This window comes from Heliangelus exortis, chromosome 14, assembly GCF_036169615.1.
Source record: "Heliangelus exortis chromosome 14, bHelExo1.hap1, whole genome shotgun sequence".
In the NCBI taxonomy this organism is placed as follows: domain Eukaryota; kingdom Metazoa; phylum Chordata; class Aves; order Apodiformes; family Trochilidae; genus Heliangelus; species Heliangelus exortis.
The window spans coordinates 5,707,298-5,734,348 of NC_092435.1; the positions used below are offsets into that span (position 1 = coordinate 5,707,298).

General features: G+C 37.8%; 1 protein-coding gene across 3 annotated transcripts; it reads left to right on the forward strand.

Moving 5' to 3' along the window:
• The first annotated feature begins 158 nt into the window (after positions 1-158).
• Positions 159-27,051, forward strand: PHF6 (PHD finger protein 6). 3 transcript variants are annotated; one of them, XM_071758274.1, is made up of 11 exons: positions 159-177; positions 5,984-6,163; positions 6,350-6,451; positions 9,904-10,037; positions 10,357-10,400; positions 19,150-19,316; positions 19,495-19,638; positions 20,869-20,973; positions 21,798-21,931; positions 22,581-22,710; positions 23,003-27,051. In XM_071758274.1, exons 2-10 carry the CDS (start codon positions 6,026-6,028, stop codon positions 22,708-22,710), a joined length of 1,098 nt encoding a protein of 365 aa, XP_071614375.1. In that variant the 5' UTR covers positions 159-177; positions 5,984-6,025; the 3' UTR covers positions 23,003-27,051. The 3 variants fall into 3 exon arrangements, with proteins under 3 accessions (XP_071614375.1, XP_071614374.1, XP_071614376.1); XM_071758273.1 differs by lacking the exon at positions 159-177 and adding an exon at positions 228-617; XM_071758275.1 differs by lacking the exon at positions 159-177 and adding an exon at positions 228-617 and having other exon boundaries at positions 19,153-19,316.

The following is a 27,051-nucleotide window of genomic DNA, read 5'->3' on the forward strand; positions in this document are numbered from 1 at the left end:
CTCAGGCGCGCGCCTGCGCACTCGCCACCCCCGCGCGCTGCCGCAGCGTTCCCGCCCGCCCGGGGGCTCCCTCTGCGCAGGCGCGGGCGCCTCTCCGCGCGCTCCTGGCGGGGGCGGGGGCGACTGCGCCTGCGCGTCCCCGGTCAGACAGCGCAGCGCCGCCACCAACGGCTGCGGGTGAGCAGCGCGCATGCGCAGAGCGGCCCCGCCCCCTTCCGCGTCCCCGGCTCTGCCGCCTCCGGGGCCTCGCGGGGAAGCGCGGGGGAGGAGGGAGGGGGGGCCCCGCGGGTCTCGCGGCGTGGCGCCTGCGCAGAAGGACTCGAGGGCCCCGCGTGCTCCCGCCGCGCCGCCTCGCGCGCCAATCGGGCGCCGCCCCGCAGCGTCGCGCCGCCGCGGCCCGAGCGCGCCGTGCGTGCCGTGCGTGCGTGCGTGCGTCCGCTCGTGCGTGCGTGCGTGCGTGCTTGCGCTCGGCGGCGGCGGCGGCGGCGGCGCAGCGTCCCCTGCCCCGAATGAAAGGGACGGTCCCGGCGAGCGAGCGGCCGTGAGCGACCGGCGGTGACGGGGGCGGGGGTGTGTCCTGAGCCGCGCCTCTCCCCGGCGCCCCACCCGCCGCACGGGTGAGTGACCGAACGAACGACCGACCCAGTGCCCAGCGCCTCGCAGCCCGCCCGACGCCTCTTTGCCGCGCACCCGGGGCGAGCACGGCGCCCCCCGGCCCGCCAACCGGCGGCCCCCGAGCTCGCCCACCCCGCCCTGCCCTGCCCTCCCGACGCCGGTCCCTGGGCCTCAGCGAACCGCCCGCCTCGGGAATGTCCCGGCACCCGGTGCCGCCGCTTCGGGGGGTGCCCCCGGTGCCGTTACCCGCCCCCTTTTCCCCCCCGAACCGGCGGCAACCGCTCGCTCCGCCCGCCTCGGCCCGCGCCCTCCTTCCCTGGAGGATCCGCCCCCCCTTGTCTCCCAGTCCCGTTTTCCCCAAAATTTGGTGAGGAACGGGGGGGCGGGAAGGGTGAGGGATCGGCCTCCCCGGAGCCCCGCGTCCCGCCGAGCCCCCCCGGTAGCTCCGCTGCGGGGAGGGGTCAGGCCCCGCCGGTGGTTGCGGATGGGCCCTGCGGGGACGTCGCGGGCCTCTCTGCCTCCTTCCCTCCCTCCCTGCCCCACAGGGCTCCCGTGCTCTGCCCCATCCGTCCCCGGGGAGGCGGCGGCCGCGGTGCCGCTATCGGGTCCATCTTCCCCTCCCCGTGGGAGTGTGGAAACTTTCCTGAAGATCGCTCTGCGCTGTCTGCCAGATCTTCCTTACCGCAGGCTCTTTTCGTGTAATTTTTAGTTACCTTATTGTTTAGGCTTTCCAGGGTTGGGCCTCCCTGCTCTCCCCCTCTCCTTCGCTGCCCCTCTCGTTGCTTTTTTTTAATTTTTATTTAAAAACAGCGGCACGGATAAGTTCTTGTCCCACTTTTTGTTGTGTCTGTATAGCGTAGTTCTCAGATAAAGATTTCCATGGGACTTGTGACTTAGAGTTCTCAGCTACAGACACCTCCAGGGTACTTCCCTTCTCCCTGGTTTCACCCCTTTCCCTCTCCAGAATAATTCCCCCAGTGATGGGTGTTTGACCCTACAAACCAGAAAGCACTTGGAATTTTTTTCAGCAGGGAACCTGTTATCTCTCGTGAGTGTCTTGAAAAAATCAGCACAATTATTTTCAATAGCTTTTCCTGAGAGCCTAAACCACTGCTTAATGAAATTTCACAAATCTTGTAGATTTCTCTTGTAGGTTTTCCTTGGGTCTCTGAGGTTTTTCTTCAAGGAAAAATATAAAACCTCATTTTAATAAGTAGAATTTTACATTTGTACAGGTGACACAGGAAGAATAAACTTTACATGAGTAATTGTAGCATGTAGGTCACTGTCCTGTGGTGAAAATACAGGTGGGATCTTAACACCTGTAAACAGGCAGAAGCTCTTGAAACATTTCAGGCAGTAAATAGAAATCAGAATCCAGGTGATTTTCTGTTCTTTAGTGCTGAACAATGTCTTGTACACCCAGAGCATCCTTTGCCTGAGAGTCATTGAACTTGCACTGCTCTGTTACATTCAGAAATCTGTCATCTGGGCACCAGTAAAGCTGTGTGCCAGGCAGCTGAGTTTGTCATATGTGCTGCTCTGAAGATAAAATAAAGGTGCCACTGTTAGCAGAGGCACCATGTCAAATACCTTCATGGTCATTAAGAAACTGGAATGCAAATGAACCAAAATTTTTTAATAAAGTGACCGAGTTTCTTCTTTTGTGATTTTAGGGTAGGTAGATGTTTGGTTGGTTTAGAGTAGCCCCGTGAAAAAAATAATATATATATATATATATTATACACATATAATCTATGTCTTGTAGTACATGTGTTATATTTTGGTAGAAATAGTGCATAATCTCCTAGTGATTCTACAGTACATCCTTTCCTGTCAGCCAGCCTAAAAGGCAAAGCTGAGAAGCAAGATTCTGTTTAAATGCTATTTTATAAGTCTCACTCATTTTTAAACATGGTAAACAGAAATATTGAGCTGGTTTTAGGTCGCATTTTTTTTTGTTGCTCCAATGAAGTGTAGCTTGATACTTGGCAAACTGGATTAGTGGCTTTTGGGTGATTTAACTCAAGAGGTGAAAACACAATTTTGAGTGTTTACATTTATAATTCTGGGTTTGTGGTACAGCTGCGTAGCTTGGTTCATCTTTTTTAGGAAATGGGTGTTTTTAAATGGACAGGATAAGAAGTGCATTTTGGCACAAATAAAAGTGCTCCTGGGGTAGTGTTTTCTCATGTTTATGAGAACACAAAATAATTTAGGGAGAGGGCTACAGATGAAATGCTGCTGAAATACTTCTCATGCTCTTGGGTTTTTTCTGCAGTTTTTAGGAAAGTGTAAGTAGTGTTAATGTTTAGTGATACAGAAAACAGGGCTGGAAAGAAAACTTTTAGATATCCTTGCAAAATGCTTTCAGAGTAATTTAATCTGATAGTGATAAGAATGTGATTTTCCTTTCTGGTGTACCCTGATGCTTTTTGGTCTGTTTGTGTTTTGAATAATTTTTCAAGTCTTAAATTATTTATAGCTGAGTAAGTATTCCAAAATGTGGTATTTAGTAATATTTTTTTGTTGCTGTTGTTATAACATCAATATCCAGGCATCATGAAGTAAATATTGGCATTTTTACTTCCACTGTGAGCCTTTAAAAAAAAAATCCAATGCAAAAGTACTTCAGAAAGTTAGGTTGTGTCAGGTTCTAGTATTGCTCTGCTTTCCTGTGTCTGTCAGTGCACTGGGACACATAAAGGAGATTCCTTATAATCTTGTTTCTTGGAAAGATATTGTTCTTATCTATTAAAGATGATGCAAACCACTTAATGAATTTCTACATATTTAGTAAATTATTTGCATTTTCTAAAATAGGAGTTTGCCTCTTCAATTGAAGGATGACTGTTTCAATAGCTGTAATTCTTGTTTCTGTAAGTCAGTAGAACCTGTGCATGTGTTCAGGGAAATCCCTGAGCTTCCTTTTAAGAACTACTATCATTTCTGTCAATATAGCTGTAATATAATCTGAATATAAAATGAAACGGGTAGACCCAAATGGTTGTGTGTGTATATCAAATTATTTATACCATAGCAGAACTTCTTGCATTATAAATTATTTTTTTTTAGTTTTTTTAAATAATTTTGTTAGTATATTCCTAACCCATCACCCTGTGATTTACATTGAGTGACTTGAGAACAAGAAATCTTCATGATACTGCTTCCTACTTCTCTTTTGTAGGTCTTTTTCCTGAATATTATTTTTTCCTGAAATATTATTTTCCTAAATAATATTTTAAGTTGAAAAAAAAATTGTCAAATGCAGCATCTGAAAATCTGTGTCTCTCTCCTTCAGAAACCATTCCTTCTTTCTCCTCAGAAGGGATTACAGAATGCTCTTGTTTTGTTTTTCTTCCCTTAGAAGAATAGAGTATAGTAATTCTTTTGTGTTTAACACTTAAGAACTCCCCATTGCCACTGCAGAAGGGTGTGACTAGTTTATCCAGATTGGCACATTTTTTTGTGCAAATCAGCAAGATCTGAAATCTATGCATTCTTCTTTGGAGCCTGCGTCACCGGCTTGTAAACTGCTTCCCAGTTCCAAAGGGAAGCAAAGGAAGCTGTTGGGAAAGCAGAGGCAACAGAGCCAGGACAGACACCTTGGGATGCAGGAGTTCTGTGGGCAGCACTGCCAAGCAGACAGTTAACTCGGGGGAAAATCTGTCCAAACAGGAGAGTGAGAATCTAAAAGGGTCATCTTTTAGCAGCGGTAACAGAAACATAATGAGATTCCTCTGGTTTGGGCTCCAGAAGTAGTGAGTGATCTCAGCATTATGAGGGGCTGACAGCAGTGAGGAGCAGGCGGGTTTGCCTATGCAAATCTCCCCAGCCAGCCCCGGGTTCTCTGCCCATCACCATTGTAGCTCAGCCCAGATGTACTGCAACTCTGCTGCCCCGTTTTATTTTTTTTTTTTTCCGACAAAAATACCAAACTATATGGTGGCTTTTCTTATTTAGATGAGTCTGATGTAGACAAAAGGCTGAGGAGGATGCTTTTATGGCCCATGGGACCAATTCTGACAGGCTCGGATCTCCGAAGTAAAAAGCTGTAACCAAGTCTTGTTTGAAGAGGGGGATTCTCTCTACAACTCACTCTCTACAACTCCCTGAAAGGAGGTTGGAGCCAGGGGGGGGTTGGGCTCTGCTCCCAGGCAACTCTCAGCAAGACAAGAGGGCACAAGAGGTCTCAAGTTGTGCCAGGGGAGGTTTAGGTTGGACATTAGAAAGAATTTCTTTACAGAGACATTGGAATGGGCTGCCCAGGGAAGTGGTGGCTTCTCCATCCCTGGAGATATTTCAAAAGAGCCTGGATGTGGCACTCAGTGCCATGGGCTGGGAACCACGGGGGGAGTGGATCAAGGGTTGGACTTGATGAGCTCTGAGGTCCCTTCCAGCCCAGCCAATTCTATGATTCTATGATATTTTTCTTTCTTGAGAGGTCAAAATGAGTGAACACAAACTACTTACTACTGGCCAATGCATGCACTTGTCAGGCATTTTTACTTTTGATCTTTCTGTGTCTGTCTCATCAGGAGACTGGGGCCTCAGTGTTAGATTTTAAAACATGTTGCTGGCAACACACGAGAAGTTGGTGATTTGTGTTGAGTTTAAATTAAAGTTACTTCCCTTAGATGATAACAGCAGCTCTGGGGTGCTTACTGAAAACTGGGGTGGTGCTGCTAAATTAGCTGTGTGTCTTGAGAAGGTTTCCATTGCAGCACATGAGTCATAGAGCTTTCTAAAATTTTGTTCCTAAAGCTGTTTGACTGTCACAGCCCATCTGAAACACCTAAAATGGTAACGTTCTATCATCTTATCTCTGCCCTTATCTAAGGGTGGTTACTCATTGGCTGTACCACTCTGTGAGCTTTTCCTCTCAAGCCCTGTTCTAGATGCTCTGCTGGACTCTTGGGGTTTTCTTTGCTTCTGTTTCTGAAGAAGTTCAGTAGCATGAATTTATTGTAAGCACAGGTAGCACATTTTCCACAGAATCTTTTGCTGCAATAAATAACCATAAGAATGGGATGAAGGAGCTGCAGTAACTTTTTCCTCCAGTGATTGCTGTACTTGTATTTTCGATTTATTTCTTCTTTACCCGGAAGTTTTATCTTAGTATTCAAAGTTTTGTTTTAATGTTGAAACTTTTTTGCTGAAGAACTGATACTGCTTGCTGATACAATGTAATAAAAAAATCAGCAAAAATACTGCTTCTGGTGGGTGCATGGTTATTTGGATACATTGTAGTAGTGTAAAGAAAAGTGCAAAAAGGGACAGCTCAGATTCAAGCAAACAGTATTTATAAAATTAAGTTAAATTGCCTTTTGTTGATGTTAACATGCTGATTTCACCTTTTTTTCTGTAGCATTGAGAGGATTGAAGTGGCATTCTAAGGTCATTTAAAATCATGACAACCTCAGTTGGACAGAAAAAAGTCTCTTCAAGACAAAGGAAGTGTGGGTTTTGTAGATCTAATAAAGATAATGAATGTGGACAATTATTGATGTCAGAAAACCAGAAGGTGGCAGCACATCACAAATGTATGGTAAGTAACCCACAGGAAAAGGGAAAGGAATGTAGTGAGGTGGTTAAAGACTACAAACAAATGAAAAAAATTCAACCAACTGTGGCATTGGCACAAATGATTAATCACTTTAATTTGAAAATTTTGTGGGTTTCATAATTTATGCTCTAAAAACTTAAAAAATAAGTTTTGTTTTTATAATTTTAGCTGTTCTCATCTGCACTGGTATCTTCACACACTGATAATGAGAGTCTTGGTGGATTCTCTATTGAAGATATTCAGAAAGAAATAAAGAGAGGCACTAAACTGGTAAGTCTCTATTTTTGGCTCCTGAAAATGGAAGCTGGTATTTTCTTACCTTCTCTGCAGTTTATCTGAAGTTATTCACTCTACTATATATATAGTTCTGGGGTTTGTTTTTTAAAGTGCTACCTTTGTGTGAGCTCTAAGGTAATGGACAAGTTAGAGAGGAAGATGTTGAAGTAAAATTAGGCTCAGATTTAGGAAAAAAATCCCAACAACCCAAAAAAAACCCCATCCCTCAGTAGATATTATTATACTTACACTGAAATGGAACTTTAATGTCTGTTAACCAACTCTTGTATAGTCTTTGGGAAAGGATAAGAAGTAGTTTGTTTATTTCAGTCAAGTTCAGTTCACATTTTAACATGTTCTTTTAAGAATTATATTGTACTTGTGGAATTATTAAAATATCCAGAATTCAAATTTTTATAGTCACTTTTTTCTCATTGGCTAATGTAGGTGGTTTTTTGGAAATGCAGAGTTTTCCAAGCAAGTCTGAAAACTTTCACAAAATATGCCTGGCTTTCCTTTTGATGGGTTTCATATAGACAATAGCATTTCCTGAATGAATATATCTGATCCAGTACTTTCTATTTAATATTTTCTGTTAAGTTTCAGAATTAACCCCCTAGGACCTGGCAAGGGTATTATTGTGCTTTTATTGGTATTTGGTTTTGCTGCCAAATTTGTTTTTAACTAGTAAGGTTACTTTTATTGCTTCCTTTTATATTGGTTTACTAGATTATTTTGTGAATATAGGCATCTTATGAGGTACGTGGGTACAATAGTGATTACTAGTCTACCAAATTGATGAAAACAGAGCAGTGATGATTTTTTCTTTTAATTCCCAAACAGCTATTTCATTATTTCTGTTTCTAAAATTTTCCATTTGGGAAACGACTGAGACTTTTTCAAAATATTTTTAAACAAATTATTAATTCACCCATCACATGAAAAATATTCAGCTTGGTTATTTAAAGCACTCTTAACATATTTACCAGTTCTTGGACAACTAAGACTAGTCTGAAGTAGCATTGTAGAACTAAAATTAAGTAATAATAGTCCATTACTTCATCCAGTGTTTCACCTGAATCTTTTCCAATACAAGGAATTTTCTTTGCTCTAATTGTCTGACACAAAAGAAATAACTATACACAAGTCATTCATGTTGATGTAAGGGATTTCCAAAGAAGATGGTAGTAAATGGAACTACAGATCACAAAGAAACTTTCTGATTCTTGTGTCTGTTAAATATTTTTGTTGATTATTTCTCTGTCTGTCACTGGTTTCTGTCTTTTTGCTTCTTCGTGTTCCCTCACTGATGCAACAGTTGGATGTGTTTGAGCTTGCTGGCTGCAGTGGATCAGGCACTTAGTTCAGCTTTTTGCAGAAAAGCTGGATGTGGTTAACCTGGTAGATTGACAGTGCTGAGATGTTTCCTATTTGGAGGGAATTTACAAGATAATTTAAGATCTTAATTTTGGTGCTTTATCTCTGTCAGTATCTGTCATAAAACTGCAGCTCTGAATTACTCTCTGGAGGAATCCTTCTCCGTTGACTTGGATAGGAAGCTTAAAGCCCAGACACCCCCTCTGATCTCTGCTTTCTGTTGTTTTATGTGGGAGCACTGAGCAAAAATATCTCAGCATGGTGCTTGGGGTTAAGTCATTATATTGATAGCTTGGACTAAATTTATCTGCAGGCATATTTTACATCATTGCCTTCCTTCAGGAGACTCTGCTGCTGAGCAGGTACCCACTGAAACCTAAGGTCTGTTCATTACAGAAGCAAAGAGCCTTTCTGAGGGTAATATGCTTCTGCCTGAGAAAAGTTTGTAGGTTCAAACCTTAGCAAGCCAGCCATAAAAACTGGTGAAGTCTAAACATTTGGGAGTACAGGACACTGATGTGATTATTATTTCTGTTAGCTGTGCATTGGAGGATTTTCTTTTAAAGAGCTTACCTCTTTTGCAACTTGTCAGACTTTTCATGTACCTGGTATAGCTTGGGAATTAATTAATCTGTTGACAGTGACTATTTGGACAGCAGGACTTGCCAATGGAATAAATATTTTATTCTGTCAGAAAACAGATCAGTAAATCGATATAAAAATTCCTGTTGTCTGTTTTGTTCATATAGATAAATCATGGTCTCCATAAAAAGAATTTTCTTTTAGTCATCTCTGGCTTTTGAAACACTGAAGTACTGAGTAAAACTGATTGGATGGATATACTTTCAAACTGGGCTTTTATAAAGAGCTTTGATCAGCCACTAATATGTAATAAACCATAATGTGTTAATATATTTTTGATTTAAAATACCCATACAAATTAGATAACAACTAGGGAATGGTTTATAACTATACAGTTTTGAAGACTGCAGAGGAGTGAATGGAGATGATCCAAGACTTTGACATTTTTCCTGTTCAGTTCACTTTGTTAAAATATAAAAGCAGGATGGTTACACATAACTGTGTTGATATATTTATCTGGCATATTTGAGACTAACAAGAAGGACTTGACTAAGCTTGTGTGGTGGACAGAAAATGTATTCTACAAAGATGTATGTAGGGAGTGTCCTACATTGCACAGGTAGGAATTCTCAATCATTTGGAACTTTTGGGAAGCAACATGCAGGATACAAACAAAAAGCTCTGGTTGGAGGGCATTTGGATGGTAAATTCTGATTTATTTTTTTTTTCTTTGCACTATGCCAGTAAAAATAATACAGAGGAAAATATGGAAAATATTGTGATACTATCAATTACTCCTTTTCCTAACAGAGTATAAGGATAATGAACAAGTTAGAAGAATAGGTTTATCATAAGTAACGATGAGTCTGATATGAGAAGAATTAATCATTGGGAAAGAAGAGTAAATCATCAGGCTTCCATTTTAGTTTTCCTACAATTTAGGTATAAACAGCAAAATTTAATCTAATTGAAAAAAAAATCACTGTGTTCTATAAGTATTTCAGTAAACTCAGTATTTTGGAAACGAGAGTAGGGTAAGTTTGCAGGTCATTGGTATCTCTGACTGCAAGTTTCATTGTAGAATGAGTGCCTTTTTTTTTTTTTTTTTTTTTTTTTTGTACCTTTGTAATGCAATTCAGAATTAAATAGGTATAATTTATGGTTTTAGCTTCTCTGAAACAGTTGATACAACCAGACCATCCTTGGGCATGGGATATTTAGCTGAATATCTGTGTCACTGGTTCTGCAAAAGTCAATTATTTATTTTCTTACTGAGCTGATAATTGATGTATGATGGTTTATGTACAGTTGTCTAATTGCAACAAATTCCCCCTTGATTTTAAAAGAAACAGTGAAAAACATCTGAGAGCAGGAAGAGTGATGTTGAGTGGGTAACTTTTGTCACCACGAGTGGTTACTACGTTATTTTTTAACTCGGAAATACTAAAACCCCAGTAACATGAATTGTGCTTTCTTTTTCTTTCCAGATGTGCTCTTTATGCCATTGTCCTGGAGCAACCATTGGCTGTGATGTGAAAACATGTCACAAGACATATCACTACTACTGTGCTTTGCATGATAAAGCTCAGATAAGAGAGAAACCCTCACAAGGCATATACATGTAACTATTACTTATTTGCTATGTTTATTTTTGTATTTATATTTCACGTTCTTTGGTGTGGTTTTTTGTTTAAGCAACAACAAGAAAGCAAACAAAAAAAAAACCCCACTTTGAAATCTAAACAAAACTGTTGCAAAAAAAAGAATCTAATTATGAATGTGGCATCTAAAATAGTGATGTGCTAGAAAAGAGTATTTTCACTGCAAGATTTATGTATCAGTGAGTGGGAGAAAAATGTACTGGCATTTAAATTTAAAAGATGAGTAAATAATCTGTGAATCATGACTGACTTGACAGTTTTCAACTACTTTGTTTATAGGATTTTATGTCGAAAACACAAGAAAACTACGCATAACTCTGAAGGTAAAATTATTCAATATAAATTTTTCCCATTGTAGAAAGATACTTGGTTAAATTTAATTTTTCTGGAGAGTATAAATGTTGTCAGTAAAAATTAGACCTACATTTTTTGAGAAACAGTGAGTTTGAAAGCCCATCTGATTTCTGTATTTTCCTTAAAAATTACTGGGAGATGTGGAGAAAAACCCAAAACATAAATTTTAGGATGTTTGAAATATTTGATGTTCTGTCAAAACAAAGTTTGGGTAGAAGTAATGCATTCCCTTATGGGAGAAGCTGGCTTATAGTTGTAGTTAAATATTCACAATATTAACTGTCAAAATTAGTATTTTGTCAGGCCACAGCTTGTTTTTGCTATTACTAATGTTCCTAAATATTCACTATATTTTAAATGATTAAACAGAGTTTAACTCTTCAAATAAGAAGGACCCAACAGTAAATGAAAAGTTTTGTGATCAGATCACTTATAGATACATTTCTGAGTCATTCTGATAAAAAAAGCTGTATGGATACATTCATAAAAGCTGTGAATCTTTGCACAGGGGAGTAGTGAAATTCATGAAGGGTGATATGCCACAAGCATAGATAAACCATGTGGTCTGTTAAAATTCCAAGGCAGTTGTGCTATTGTGTACTTATGTAGGTACTTTTCCTTTTTTTCAACCTTATCTGAATTGGGTAAGCAAACAGTTAGTTTACTTTATGCATTAATTTCATCTGAAGTGTAATCAGATTTAGCTAGAGAGGAATACATACTGAAGATCAAATTTCATAAATTACTTCAGTCTCTTTCTGCCAAATCTGTTTTTGAGATAATATACAACTTCTTATCCCATGAGTAATATATCTATTAATGGTAAGGTTTGGATGTTACTTCAGTGTTCAGAAAGAGATTGGAGGCAGTAGAAAATCTCAAATGAAAACTGATAATTTTTTTTTAGTCTATTTCCATAATTATTGTCACATGCTTTGTATAAAACACTGTATTATTACCAGGTTTAAACATGAAAAGCAATATACTTGTGCTATTAATTCTCAAAAGATACAGGTCCACATTATCTTGTAGTTTGGCACTTTATTTCTTCGTTTTGGGGTTTGTTTTACTTGCCAGCAGAAACAGAATATAAAAGACATTTTAGTCCAGAGAGAGATTAATCTCTTCAGCTGATATTTAAACATAGTCTTTTATACTTACTCAAAAATGGCTCAGTGTTTGACATCTGTTGAAAACTGCCTCCAATTCTGCATGGAGCCCAAAGCCAATGGATGACTCTTTGTGACTGGAATTTCTTGCAGGATTTGATTTTGTGCTTTTCTTTAAGGATTTTCAGAAACCATTATCTCCAGTTGTATAGCAGTGATATTTTGCTACATTGAAAACTGATTACTTTTAGAAGATAAATATACAGGATGGTTTTCAGAGTTTAAGATGGGACTTTGGAGGGTTTGTTTCATAATATTTCAATGCTGAAGTTTGCTCAGGGAAATGGTAACTTGAATATGTTGGAGAGTGAGATGAATATTTATTTTGTTTGTTTATTTTGTGAGGAACATGTCATTATCAGCAAGGAATTTAAATGTGAAAAAATGGTTAAGTGTGAACTGGAAAAGACTTGCAGAGAAGAGCAAATAGACTAGCTAGGGATTCTTGATTATAACATAGCATCTTTTTTTTTTTTTTTTCCACTTTTTGTTTCATTTTTGTGAATCTTTGCTCTCAGCAGTGTTTTCATAACAGAATAGTTAAAGCACATAGCAGTAAAGTCACTCAGTATAGGTAGACAGAGACACTGGAATTATCAGTTCTTTTTAACTGAAATATATTGCTCCTGCTCTGGGATGCTGGTGTGTGGTGGTGTTTTTTTTCTTGGTCAGTGTAGAACATCTGGTTTTTATCTTTTGTTCTCTCTATCCAGATTTAATTCTTGCAGGCCAAGTATTTTTATTATATGTCTTCTATTAGTGGATGTTGGAAGAGGTTTAGCAGCCTTCGATTTGGTGCAGTCCAGACCTGTGTGGTTTCTGTAGGCAGTACTGATGGATAATAGTGAGATTTTTTCCTTCCCTTCCCTAGAAAGCAGATGCTTTTGAGGCAGTACTTGTTCAAGTGTGAGATCTGGCTAATGCACCTTTTGTTAGAAGTTCTAGTTTAAAAATAACATTTGCTAGCTATTTAATAACGGAGAAAAATTCTTGAGGCTGCATGGAAATGTGGTTGAAGGACCTATGTTGGAATAAAATTTACCTAGTTAAAACCTACTAAAATGGATCTCTTAGAGTGTATTTATTGCTGTCATGAAGTTCAAGTAGTGCAAGAATTCATCAGGCTAAGTATCTCTCTGCTCATCAAGGCAGAATTAATGACTGATGGGACTTAATTTTCTTTTAATTGCCAGGAGCTCCTGAACTGCCTTTTGTTTTCTTTGAATATAAAAATAGGAAACATGGCAGGAAAGTATTATGCTCTTAAATTCATTATCTGTTTCAGCTGCCTAGTGGATTTGTCTGCTTTATCTGTATGACCTAGCCTTCAGGTGACATAGAATGGGGAAATTGTATTTCTCCTCTATTTCCTTTGTGTCTGGATATTTCAGAGTGATTCTTCCGTGCTGTGTTCCCAGAAACTTTAAACAGGACATTAGGAGTGAGGCACCCTCACACTTTGTCCTAGGCTGTGTCTGTGAGGTCGACAGATTTGAAGACACCTGCTCAAAGGAGCAAACCAAGTTGCTGAAAGCTTCAGGTCTAGAGTTTTGTCTTGTAAATTACAAATCTAACAAAATAATCTGAGCTGGACTTCAGGTAATGGTTTAATTTGCAATTTCTGCAAACAGTCTAAGCTTCCAGTTACAGGCATTGGTCCCAGTGCCTTCAGAAAATCACAGCTAACTATTAGTTGAATTACTGTTGAGTTTGCTACAATTGCATTTATTCTTTATGAAAAATAGAGGATTGTTGAACTAAGGTTTTGGAACTGTTTATTGGAATTTATTCCAACACACTGGAAATAACTGTTGAAAAATTTAAAATCTGGTATCTTTCCATTCCCTGCAGGTGGGGCTGCTTTGTTCTCCATGTTAGATTTGAAACAAATTGAGCTGGTTGAGAATAGTTTATATTAAACTTAAGATCAGAATGTAATTTTATTCTTCGTTTACATAGTAGTAAAATAAGGAATAATGAAGACAATCATGTGACTGTTTACAGTTAAATGTTTAAAATAGATGCTTGGGAACTGTGGGGTCAAATAATAGAGTGTCCATAATTCCTATTGTAGCTCTACTCAAAGCCTCAGGGAATTATGTTTCCACAATGGAAATAAGGACATTCCCTGTCTCAGCATCCTTTTCATGTCATTCTAAAGATCAAACACAGTCTGTGCTTCTCATACTGCTCAGTAAGTTTAGTCAGGATAATATTAATCTGTGAGACCTATTTAGAGATGTTTCAATCTATATCCAACAGAGCACTTGTTCAAAGCACTGTGTAAACCAGAGGCTGGCAGGGAAAGCATCTGAAACTTTTGTGCCTTATAGGTAGGGTGCATCTTTGGTTTCTTTAATCAGTGTTTGTTCATAGTTGCATTTTCTGTACCACTGTTCACAGCAAGCTTGCTCAGCATTGTGTGCACTGATGCAGTCAGGTGTACAGCTCTGCAGCACTTCAGTGTCATTTCAGTTCTGCTGCTGAATGGGAAAAAATTCTTCCAAGGCACTGGTAACTCAGCTCTCTTGTTGTCTGTCTTCTGGAGAAAGAGGCTTTGAGTGTGGCATCAGCTCTGTGCCATCTGTTGTGACAAAACCAGGCAGTCCAGGCAGTAAGTTAGCAGTCTCCTACACACTATAGACTAATGAGAGATCTTGCAGAGGCATCACAGTGCTGTTGGCTTATGGAAAAGCACACAGCTAATGGAAAAGGAAAAGAATATAAAAGTAACATGGTGAATGGTTTGGCCCATCTGAGGAGCTGTCCTGGATTACATTATGATTTTCCTTCCTGTCTAGGCAAGATGTTACACAACTAGAAACTTGGTCAGCTAAGTCATACTTACCAGGTTTATCATAGCAGTTGTCATCAGCTTTTTGATTTTGCAGATAAGCTGATGTGTTGTCTGTCTTCAGTCTTTGCCAGCAATTGCTTGAAAAAGCATTTAGATTGTATGTTTATGGAGGGCTATTTTTTTCATTTCCTAGGTTAAATGTACTAAATAAAAGAAATAATTTCTGGTACTTCATAACATAGATACTCTTCAGTCAAAAATAGCTTTTGGACAAGTTATCAGTTCCTTGAGCTATCTGGTACTTTTGGAAAACGTATTAGTGATGGGATCTAAGGGTTTGGTTTTTTTTTCCTTTCCACTCTTACTTACTCCAGATTAGATATGTTTCATGTAACTTCATCTTTTTCCATTTAAAAACGCAAAACAGAACACTAAAAATTGCATTCAGCATTTTGATTGTTAATTTCACATCATTGTAGATAATAGCTACTTTTATTTCATGATTGGCTTACCTGATGCTGTATTTGCTTAGAGTGTCTTTTTATTCAAATCTATGGGTTTTAGTAATGCTTAGAGATGCATTTACATTTTTGCTATTGATCAATAAGGTTTTCCATTTTTTTTACATTCTTTTAAATTTAAAATAATGATGTTGCCACATATGGTTCATTGGGTTTCAGCCATATTTTAAGGACATCTTACTTTAACATGCTGAAGTAATTTTTCCTTTCTTGGTTATATTCTCTTTATCTTATAAAAATCTAGTTAGGTTGATTTTGTTCTCTGTAATTTTTAGTTTCTCTCTTATCCCATAAGCACTATAAAGCTTCAAATACATACATGTGGTTTCAGATTTACATATTAACCTGTCTGAGCCACTTCCACATTCTACATTTTGGCTTCTTTTCATATCTGGTCCTACTTGCAAATGCATCTTGTCAGCCACTTTATTATCTTCCCCCTTTGCTTCTGGCCCACTTGGGCAATTGTTTAAGTTAATGTAGGAGGTAGATACAGAGAGTGGTGTAAGCCTTTATTGTACACATCCTTTTATTTGTTCTTTCACAACCTTTAAATCACTTAACTGTTTTATTATTTTGCTTATCTTTCGGAAAAGGGTGATTTCCCTTTTTAAGCTGGTGCAGCTGATGATTTTAAGAATAGATCAGGGATATCTCAACCTCTTTTCTGCCAAGCCTTACTTTAAACAGCAAAACATCTTGATCCTTTTTCCTTCTAGTCGTGATCAAAGGAGAATTTTTAGATTTCTCTCTGAAGCTGAGTCTCCCTGCTAACAGTTTATGTAATACACCATTTTGCTGGTCTTCTTTTTCTGGTACTTTTTACTGCTCATGGATTTCTAAAATGCAAATTCGGGGCTCGTTGCTGTTCATCTTTCCACTCATCTGAATTTACAATATTGTTTTCTTAGGTGCTTTTGAAAATGTTGAATGTTTTCTCTTGAATTCTTCCCCCACCCCTCCTTCTCAGACCATATTGCACATTGAGTTTGGTTTATTCAGATGTAGCATTTAGGGACTTCTGAAGAAAGCTGATAAGATACTTCCTTTGAAGACTTTAGATAAAGTTATTTGAGAACATTGTGATTATTTTAAAAATCAATACAGTGATGGGATATGGGATGGGGGGCAGTTGAAGAATATCTAGGGATACTCAGATTATGGGTGATATCCATGATAAAACGTTAACTGGTCAGGGAGGAGTTGAACAACTTTTTGTGTTTTCCTTAGTTCAAGCTGACATGAGAAGTTGGAAACACTCAACCATCAGATGCCAGGGAAACAGGGTAAGCTGGCAGTGGGCTTGAGGGGAGGGATAGGGCACAAACCAAATTATATATTAAGCAGATCATCCAAGGCAGGTGTATTTTAAAGCTGGTTGCAGTTTTCTTCCTGTACTGTTATGCTAGGTCATAGTGCTGTTAAAAATGAGGGAAACTTTTTAATGTTTTGAGGTTCCAGTCTTGCAGATAGATGTGGTAGAGCAGATCCTCACAACTCAGTGGTGGTAATCTGGAGGTCCAAGTCACATACAGCAGAAGGGGCCATAAATCTGCATGGAATTTTATTTTAGTCAAGAGGCCACATAACATCTAGATATCAGTGAACTCTCAACTTTTTTGGCAGTACTAGTTTTGAGCACAGAAAAGGGCTTTTACTTTGAGGAAACCTCTGCAATCTTGGTCTTTTTAGATAGTTTAATAGTTGTAGACTAGAAAATAGCACTTAGGAACTTAATCTGTAAAAAGGCTGTGACATTTCTTATAAAAAGTTGGTTTTCTTAACATGTACTTAGTTTTTAGAAACTATGATTCACTTCCAGTTTAGAAAATATGATTGTAGAGATATAAGACATATAGAGATATACAGAGATATACTTCAGGATATGCTTTAATGTTATTTAGGAAATAAGTGTGTGGACTAAGAGGTAGAAAGCATTATGAATTCCAGAATTGGTAAAAACCTTTAGAAAAATAAGGAATATTGGTGAATGGACTACATTTTGCTTCATCAGATACAGTAGGGAAATCCTTAGAATGATTTTGGAAGGATTATTTTTAACTACTTGCTGATGTTATTTAAAGGGTCACGAATGCAATACTTAAGCAAGACTTCTTTTTCAAAAAGAGCACTTATGATTTCAGAAATCTGTAGAAGTAGAGACAACGATTCTCAGATTTCTTTTAATACATTGATGGAGAGCTCATCTGATGAGGGGCTGTATAAAAAAGATGTCTTTTCTCTAGAGAGATTTTCAAGTTGTAATATTTGCTGTATGCAGTCTGAGAGGTCTGGTACCTAAATTAAGTATTTAATTTAGCAAGTTAATGGTAAATGAAAAATAATGCCAGACAGTAAATTCTGAGAAGAAAATACTACTTCATGAGATAATTCGCGTCATCATGTATTTTATTTTTTTGTTTTCTTTTTACACAATAAGATAAATGGTGCTCTTGTAATTTAATTAGAAACCAATAGTATCTATATGGAAGCACAGGCATGTTGTGGTAGACTGATGCATTTTAGTAGCAACGTGTGAATATCTGCTTATGGGCTGAATTATCTGTCATCTAAAGACAAAACAAATTGCAAATCTCTATTAATAAATTCTCAAACTTTTGCCTCTTTTTAACCATACAACAGATTAAAGCTTTGGTGGAATTACGTTTCAGTATCACCTGTTGTGATGTCTTTGGATTAGTTTTATGTCCTTTTATTAATAAATGTGCAAGAAGCTGTAGTTTTCTTAGGGATTAGACATTGTCTCAGGGACAGATGTGATAGACTGAGCTCAGGGTTCCATTGTCTGCAAGGTCTCAGGGCAGTAGTTCAGTTGTCTTCTACTCCCAAGTTGATGGCTTTGGAATGTGTGCAAGTCTTTGACTTCAAACTTTTGTGTAGCTGAGTCTGTGTTAATTCTGAGATGGAAATGTGATTTATTTTGATTTTTACATGATAATAGAGAAGAAATACCAGTTCTGGCAAAGCAGCATTTAGCCTCAAAATGTCCTGTTTGGATACTGAGACAGTGATACAGTGGTGATAATAGTAGTAGTATGAATAATAATAATACCACAACTAAGTTGTCCATTGATGTATAAAGTGGATGTTCCAAACCTTCTGATTAGGATTTCCTTCCATTTGGGGACTCATAATGATGTTCATGATTTGGATTTTGAGAAGAAAGTTCTGTAGTTGTGTGTGCACATGTTTCTTTAAACAAGTCTGCTGAAACATCTTTGCATTTTGTGCAGGGGTGGTTGTTGCATATTAAAAGAATAAAGATGCTCCTGTGAGCAGCTGCTGATCAAGAAGGTTGTTAGTGACTGAACAGAGCTGGTTTCTGTGTTCAATATCAGATACAACTTTGCTAGATCACACTGGAAGCAATCTCAAGTTTGCTGAATTGATCTGTATTAGCTCTAGAACTCTGAGTAATCAAAAGGCCAGTCTGGTAGAATATGGAGCTAAATTTCTGTGTAGCATTCAGCATTTGAGCTGACATTTTCAAAGCAACTTGTCAGACCTCTGGTATGTCTGTATTAAAAAATATGTTCTGATATTCTTAGTGTTCCATAAATACTTTATCTGGGATATTGTCAGTGTGAATGATTTTCTGTCAACTGGTGGCTGCTTTATCTGTAGATGTAAAAATATACAGCAACTAAAAAGGAAATTTTAAGTTTGTTTCATGGAGGCAAAATACACTTCTGTCTTAAAACTTGGTGCTAGTGTTAGAGCCAAAAGAGGTGAATTTTTTTCATGAGTCAAAAGGTATCAATTAATAAGGCAAGGAAAGAGGTGTTTAGAAACACTGGCATAATATCAGGGGCAATCTGCACTTGAGTTATGCTTCTTGAAAAAAATAATTAAAAGCTTATTTCATGGCTGAAAACATTTTCTGGTTTTAGTGGAGTTTATATGAGTCTTACTTTAAGTTGAGGTGAATATATGTATCCAAGGACACATTTTGGGTCTGAAAGTAGAAGTTGTAAGAAATGTTAAACCTTCATATGTTATAAAGAAGCAAAGCTGTGTGATATGTATAAAAAAGTAAATATTGTTTTCAGAATCTGCAGTTTCATGTTTGTAATAAATGGGGGGAAATTGCTATTTTTATATGTGACCAAAATACAAGTTATGCTTTTTCTTTTCTGTGGTTTTGGGATTATTTTTTTGTTTGGTTTACATAAAACTTTTGAGAATTGATGATCTTTTCTAACTTCTAAAGCAGATTTAGAAGAAAATATCAATGAACACGAGTTGGAGCCTTCACCTCCCAAAGGAAAAAGGAGGGGTCGTAAGGGAAAGCCAAGAAAAACTAATTTAAAAGGGCAATCAGAAGACACTAGATCTACGTCCTCACATGGCACAGATGAAATAGAAAGCAGTTCCTATGTAAGCAGTAAATATGCTAAACTTCTTAGAAGACAGAATTGCATATTTCTTCTCTGCAAATATAATTTTAATTAAAATTTGTATTTGTCTGAGCCTCCAGCTGGAGGCCACAGGCTTTTAAAATTACAACCTTATTTGTAACCCAGCAGTATATTTTAGTGAAATGTTTTTCTTTCAGAGAGACAGGTCTCCCCACAGAAGCAGCCCCAGTGATACAAAACCTAAATGTGGATTCTGTCATGCAGGTGAAGAAGAAAATGAAGCTAGAGGAAAGCTTCATATATTTAATGCCAAAAAGGCTGCAGCACACTATAAGTGCATGGTGAGTAACAGGACTGTTGTTAACAAGTCTATTATGTGAATTTTGTCTGAATTGCTATTTTAGATTTTAATACAGTACCCTCACATGTAATTATGCATGAGTATTGTCTGTGTGCTGATGATCTCTTTAAGCACTGAAGTGTTGCAAAATGAGCAATTCATTTATTTTCACTGCAGGCAACACGGATAAAAGTTGGCTACGTGCTAAGAGATGGAATTAGCTCAGGGAGATGTTTGAGCTTATTAAAAATGCTCCCTTAGCATCTAAATGCATAGAAAATATTTTAAAAACAGAAAACAGTTTTAAGTAAAAGAATCCACTTGAAACATAAAGTACCCTTACTTGACAGACATTCAGACAAAATCCGGGAAAAACCCATGAACTTCATTAATTTTCTGACCAGTGGATTCAGGCTGTGTGTCTCATGTAGAATGGAACATGGAAGTTCTAGAAAACCCTTGCCATTGCCTTTAGATGATCACATTTATAGAACTGTCAGCATTAAAAGAATCTGCTAATTTCAATGAACATGAGCAGATTAGGACTATCTTTCGTGTCATTTGTTCTATGAATGAAGCAGGACTTTGAGTGGCAAACTTCAGTGGTTCAAGTTGGACCTCAAAATTAATAAATTTCCCAGGCCATCTGTAGAGTACTAAATGTCTCCTACTGAGCCTCACTAAGCAGAGAACTGGTGGGTGCCAGCAACCTTGAGTCTTGGGGTATTCTTTGCTACTTTGTGTACCTGAACATCAGTTTTAAGACAATTTAAACTGAATGTACAGAACTAGATAGTAGGGATGGTGCTTTTGTGCTCTATTGTCATTCCCTCACAGTTTTTCAGGTATATTGACATCAACTGTGTTGTGAAGCTGATTTATACATGCATCACAGGGAAGGAAATGGGATATTCCTAAATTTAGCAGTGTAATTGATAATATTGCCCATTTATTACTTTGTGTTTTCATCGTGTCATTATTTATTGCCTATTCCTTTGTCTTTTAAAATTTATCCAAAGCAACAAATGTAATTAAAGCAGTCAGGTGCATATCAGAGTGAGTACTCATCATACTAATTACTGGGTATGGTGGGTTTTTTCCATAGCATGTTGGTGAGGCACTTGCTGTCTGAGATGACAGGGAGATGTTCAATGGTCAGTTATTCTTGCACATAAAAATATTTCTAATCATGTTGGTGACCTAAAATTGTTTTGACTTGCTTGTTTTACAGTTGTTCTCTTCTGGCACTGTCCAGCTAACAACAACTTCAAGGGCAGAGTTTGGTGATTTTGATATAAAAACTGTACTTCAAGAAATCAAGAGAGGAAAAAGAATGGTATGTATCCAGATAATTTGGTGAATGTGTTACTGGTTATATTGAGGTGTATATAGCTGTGTCTCCTTCCTTTTGTGAAGCAATCTTTTCCATCTGTTTCTAAACACAATTTTAATGTATTTTAACTTTTGGGATAGGTAACCAATTAGGAATAATCTTAAAAATTAGTGGTATTTGGGCATGTGGTATTTAGGGTTCTTTCTGACAATGTACATAGTTATTATTAGTTTTCCTGTAACTATATGAGAGTAACAGCTTTGGATCCTGAGTTAGCTAAAGGTACACTTTGTAAAACTACAAATAAACTTAGAAAATATGTTCTTGCAGTGATATATTTTCAACTGTTGTAATATGTTTTAATATGAAAATGTATTATGGCCTCAAAGATGGAGCTGTTGGTAATATGTCACATTGTATGTTAATAAAGTTAAGGATGTTTTTAAAGTGCTAGGAAACTTGTAGGGATGTGAGGGAGGAAACAACCAATTCTTCACCATATCATTAATTGAAAACAAAATACATTGAAGTTCTTCATATATTAACATACTAACTTCAGTGGCAAAAAAATGATTCTGGAAATGCTATAGTATGTGCAATCATGTAGCAATTTCAATGCAATTCTAGTGTTCATATTTTAATAGGTTAGTAAAATATAGTTTCTTTTTTACAATATCTTTGATTAACTGTTCATTGGAAGGATGACCTGCCAGACACATTACTGTGTTCCTGAGGGGTAGCCGTGAGTATGAGGGACACTAATCTGAATGCTAAGAGGCAAGGGACTGAAATGAAAGGCTGAACATTCTCTTCTTTCTCCTGCACAGAAATGCACACTTTGCAGCCAGCCTGGTGCTACTATTGGGTGTGAAATCAAAGCCTGCATAAAAACATACCATTACCACTGTGGAGTAGAAGACAAAGCTAAATACATTGAGAATATGTCACGAGGAATTTATAAGTAAGGACCTGTGTAATTCTTGAGTTTGTAGTGAAAGTGAAGATATTTCATGACACTAACCTGGCTACTCAAGTATGTTATTTTAAAAAGGGAATATTATTTCATTTCAAATGTTATTTTTAAGAGATTGTTGGCTTTGCAAAGTATTTCAGTTAACTTAAAATTTCTGTACTAGTAGAAAATGGTATTATGCTTTCCTCCTGGGTCAATCTGTAATTTATGTTGAGGAAACCATGGATAGTTTATGCCACGATTCCTCCATATCCATCCATCTATCTATCTATCTATCTATCTATCTATCTATCTACCTATCTATTTTGTAACTTAGTTTCTGGTTTTTGGACCCTGTGGCTTCGGCTTGGCTGCAGTGTCGTTGCGGTTCTGGTTGAGCCCACACGAGGGCATTCTCTGAGCAGTGTAGTTGCAGCTCTTGAAAACTGCAGTGGTTCGAGGTTTCTTGGCTTGTCTTCAACCTTGGTTTCTTTCTCACTTTACCTGATGCTTGACTGAAAACCATAAATGAGATAAAAGTCTTAGCAATTGACTTGTAGCACATCCCAAAACGAATTGAGAGGAAAGTCTTGTTTCAATCGAGATTTTCAGGAGAAGTCCTCACTCTTTTTATCCTTTGTTTTTCTTATTGTTTTAGACTCTATTGTAAAAACCATAGTGGAAATGATGAAAGAGATGAAGAGGATGAAGAACGAGAAAGTAAAAGCCGTGGCAAAACAGGCACTGACCATAATGACATTCCTCAGCAGCAGCTCAATGGAAACTAGGTATGGAAGTTACTCCTGACAGATCTGTTACCAAGACTGAAAGGCAATATACAGTTAATGTAGTTTATTGCAGTGAAATATTTAAATCTAGTGTATGCAGATAAGTACTTTTTATTGGCATACTATAGAAACATGGGGAGGATTTGTTGCTTTTTAAATCCAGCTGACTTTGTAACAGTATAAGAAGAGAGGCCCTCGTTTTTATTGCTAAATATAGTTGTAATATCAGAGCTGCTAAATGCTTTTCTGTATGATTTTAAATTTACTATTGTTTTCATCATTTTTTAAACAGGTTCAAGGGACAGAGTTATAGAACTGGGAATGGCTAAGACATCATAACTACTAATTCTTTTAAATTGTTTTCTAAAATCAGAAAAGGGTAGTAACTTTTTACTACCCAGCTCTGTTAGAAATTTCATTGAACTGCCTGAAACGTTCATGTGTGTGAGCCTTCAGTAAGTGGCAGAGTTTTACATGTCAATATTATGTAGTTTGTAGTCTGCAGTGTCTGGAAAAAAATGAAACACTATATAAATGATATGTAATATGTACAGTGTCAAAAGTTAAGGCAGACATTGAAATGAAGTAAGATCTATATTTCTGGACTGAATAAAAACCTTAAGATTTGGAATGTGTAAGTTGTTTAGTGGATTCATGCAACGAGGGAAGGTCTTAGCTAGTTTAATTAACAACATGGACGAGTTTGTGGTGGCAACAAGCTGGTACTTTGTGAATTTTGCATTTTCTTCATACACAAGTTATGGAGGCGATACATGGGAAAGCTGCTCTCTGTTTTTGCTTGCAAAGCACACAGTAGACAAGGACTCAGTGTACACCAAGGCACGCTTGAACATTTCAGGTTGTTCCTGTTGTGATTGCTCATTCCGCCCGCCCGGCATTGTTTGCGGGAGATTTACTTGAGCAGCTGTTGGTTCTGAGCTGTGAGCTTTAGAACTCATGCCAAAGGGCTGTAGTTCATTCTTTCCCCAACCACCCACCTCTTTCTGTGTCCCTGATTTACAAAGAACACTTCAGTAAGTGTGACTAAAACCTTACTATACAGATGTTTGGACTCTGCAGCCCGATCTCTTTTCCCTCAGAGAGTTACAACTCTTAACTCACTATGGAATTTAGCCACCATATCTGATGTCCATACCTCAAGTGTTCTGTGGTGCGTGGAACACTTTGTGTTTTGTCCAGAATACCCATAAAGGTCCCATATTCTGTAAGAAGAATGAGGAAACAACCTTTTTTTGCTAGATTGGTATTTATTTTTTAATCTTATGACCACTATATGAGAAACTTCGCTTATCATCCTTATTGTTTTAGTGATTATTTTTTTTCTCCTGTCAAGTCAACAATCATGTCATGGAATTCTACTTGCTAGAGTTTGATGTTCCTTTAGGGAATAATCAGATCTAGGCTATACCAAACCTAACAGGTCAGTCCTCTGACTGTTTTCAAAACACATTGTCATTTCTGATGGCTACTAGCTTCTTCAATTGGTCTGTTAAAGCACATTCTCAGACTTAAATAAAACCAAAAAGCTGAATCTAGTCCACATGTTTGTCCGTTGCTATCGCATCACCTTGTTGCTTGTTTAGGGTTTTGATTGTTTCACTCTGAACTCTCAACAAAACTTCTGGATTTGAAGGAAGGATACAAGCAAAATACACTGATTTGACTATAAACTGCTACAGTTCTTCTGTGATGGGTATTGCAAACGCAGTTCATTTGTAACATGAGTTTCTGTAGCATTTTTTACTTGTATTTTTAAAAGATTTAATGTGTGTCATTTGTCTTCTTATGCATTCCCTTAATGTCTTGAGGGACTCAATTAATGTATATTGGAGTTTCTAACATTTTACCTGTTAGAATTCAATCACTTCTGTTTGCTTTCCTGGAGAATAATGCCGTTTTGGAAAGAAATATTGCTTTGTACAGAAAATATTCAGTTACTGCTCTAGACATGATGCCATTGATCATTTTTATTTTGTATTTGTAACTTTCAAAATTAAAAGCGTGACTTGAATTGCAATGACAGATCCATTATTGAAATTGTCTATCAAGGTGTTTTGTTTCTCCTAGAATATGAACATTTTTCAGCCACTCAGAATGGTTTTAGAATGCAAAATAACGTGCTTCAATGTTTCTAGATTTGTGCCTCAGATATGGCCCTCCCCTGGAAAGATGGCACTTTGTTTGCAGCTACTGTATTTTAACTAAGGTTGCATGGGGTAGATCTACCAGCATATTGATTGTATTGGAGACTGAGCTCTAATTCATAGTGTTTCAGTTGCTTAGTATACTATTCAGTCCAATAATTCATCTGTATGAAACAAATTACCCCATTTCATTCCTTGAAGAACCAAAACAGCACTTTACCTTTTGGTAGCAGAAAAGTAAGTGGCTGGTTTACCTGTTACCTCTTTGTGCTGAGATGGTCTGACTAAACTGTCATTAATGCATAATTCACAGAAACAAAGTCAAAAGCAAAAATCTTTTTTTTTTTTTTTTTAATTACAAGCCTCTAACTTGTCATTACCATCTTCAACTCATGTATGCTGGGTAAAAGTGCCTTACAATGTAAAAATTGTATTTATATGTTCCCAAGTAGCATCACCTGCTGGGGAGTAATTCTGTCGTGGTGTTAATATTTAGAAGAAATGTACCTCAGCAGTGTATGTACTGTACATCTCATGTCCTTAATTGTAGTTTTAAAAAGCATGATAATGTATGATAGTATACAGCATTTACATCATTTTTTAAAGACAAAATATTGCCATTACTGTCTTTTTATGTGTATTTTAGCTTGGAGTTTCAGACAGTCTGTCTGAAGTTTTTTGGTTTGTCGTTTTTTTGGTTTGTTGTTTTGTTTTGGGTTTTTTTGTAAAGCAAGGTTATCTTTGCAAGCATATATTGAAGATTATTCTGGAGCATCTACTGCCTTCCCAGAAATGTTAGAAGTAATGAAAGTGCTCTATAGGTGAAATAGGTATGTTTAAATTAGGTAGTTAAATTAATGCAGTCTATTTGTTACGGAGATTTTTTTTTTTAATAGGCACCTTCTGCTTTCATCTCACAATCAGAGAACTCATGAATTTAATCAAATTTGTCTAATGAAACTGGTTTCACATTATTTAATTTTTTAAAATTTTTTTTGTTTGTTTTTTGGCCTTTGGGCATTTCTTTTGCTCACAAGAGTTGTGTGTGCTATTTAAGATGCCTGGAACCCTCTGAGAAGGGAGGGTTCTTCCCAAGTCACTGTATCTCTGTATTACCAAATCTCCCCAACATGCTGTATCTCTGTATTAACAGATCTGCCATTGTGCTACACCAAGAAAGGGCTGTACCAAGGAGGGACAGGCATCAGAAGGATATTGTTCAAATAACTTGAGGTGTAATGCCAGAGTCTCAAGGGGTGATCAAACACCATGGCAGCGTCAGCTGTGCTATCCCTCAATTTTAGGGAAGGGTGGAAGGCTGGTTCAATGTGAGCATCAGTGTGGCAAGTGAGGATGAAAGAGATCAGGTGATGAAAGATCTGCTCATTCAGCAGGTGTTGATACACAAGAGGTTCTGTGATAAGGCTCCAGTAGGAGCTACACCTGCACTCCACAAAGTCTGATCTTTAGGTACAAGGAGCTATGCTGACTCAGAGTGGTGTGGTTGTACTGAATCTGGCCCTAACATATAATATAAAGGAAGAGAGCTTTCTTCTTACTGCTGCCTGTATGAGAAATAACTTCCTGCTAAACCAGAGTGAAAGATGAAGTGGTGATAATCTCTTGGAAGTATCAGACTTAACTGGCAGATGATAATCAGTGCATTCCAAAAATATTAATATGCTGAATCAGATTGACAAGAAAATTAATCCTCATTAGATGGAATTAATCTTAAGAGAATGAAAAGTATAGCAAATAGTAGTTCTTCTTGCACATCACCAGAAACAGATTCCACTGTATTAGTGATGGAGATTAAAAACCAGAATGCAGCTCTTGATTTATATACTTGTTGGAGCAGTTACAATATAGGCATATGAATGCACACTCCTTGGTCAGCAGTGACATCTCAACCCTTTAAGAATCCTGGAGAACTGTTGCTTGTCAAAAAGCACTCAGGTTAGACTAATATTTGCAGCTTTTGCTCTAGCATACATTTACATCAGGTGTAAAGACAAGGAATGTATGAAAGAGGGTGAATGCATTCCTATCTACAATGCTATGTATATTTTGTTCCTGTTATATTGGCTTTACTTCCAAAGTTGTAGTTTGCAGTATTAGTTTTCTTTTTATTGGTATCCTTGCATATATATATTCAATAAATGAGTTATGAATTTCA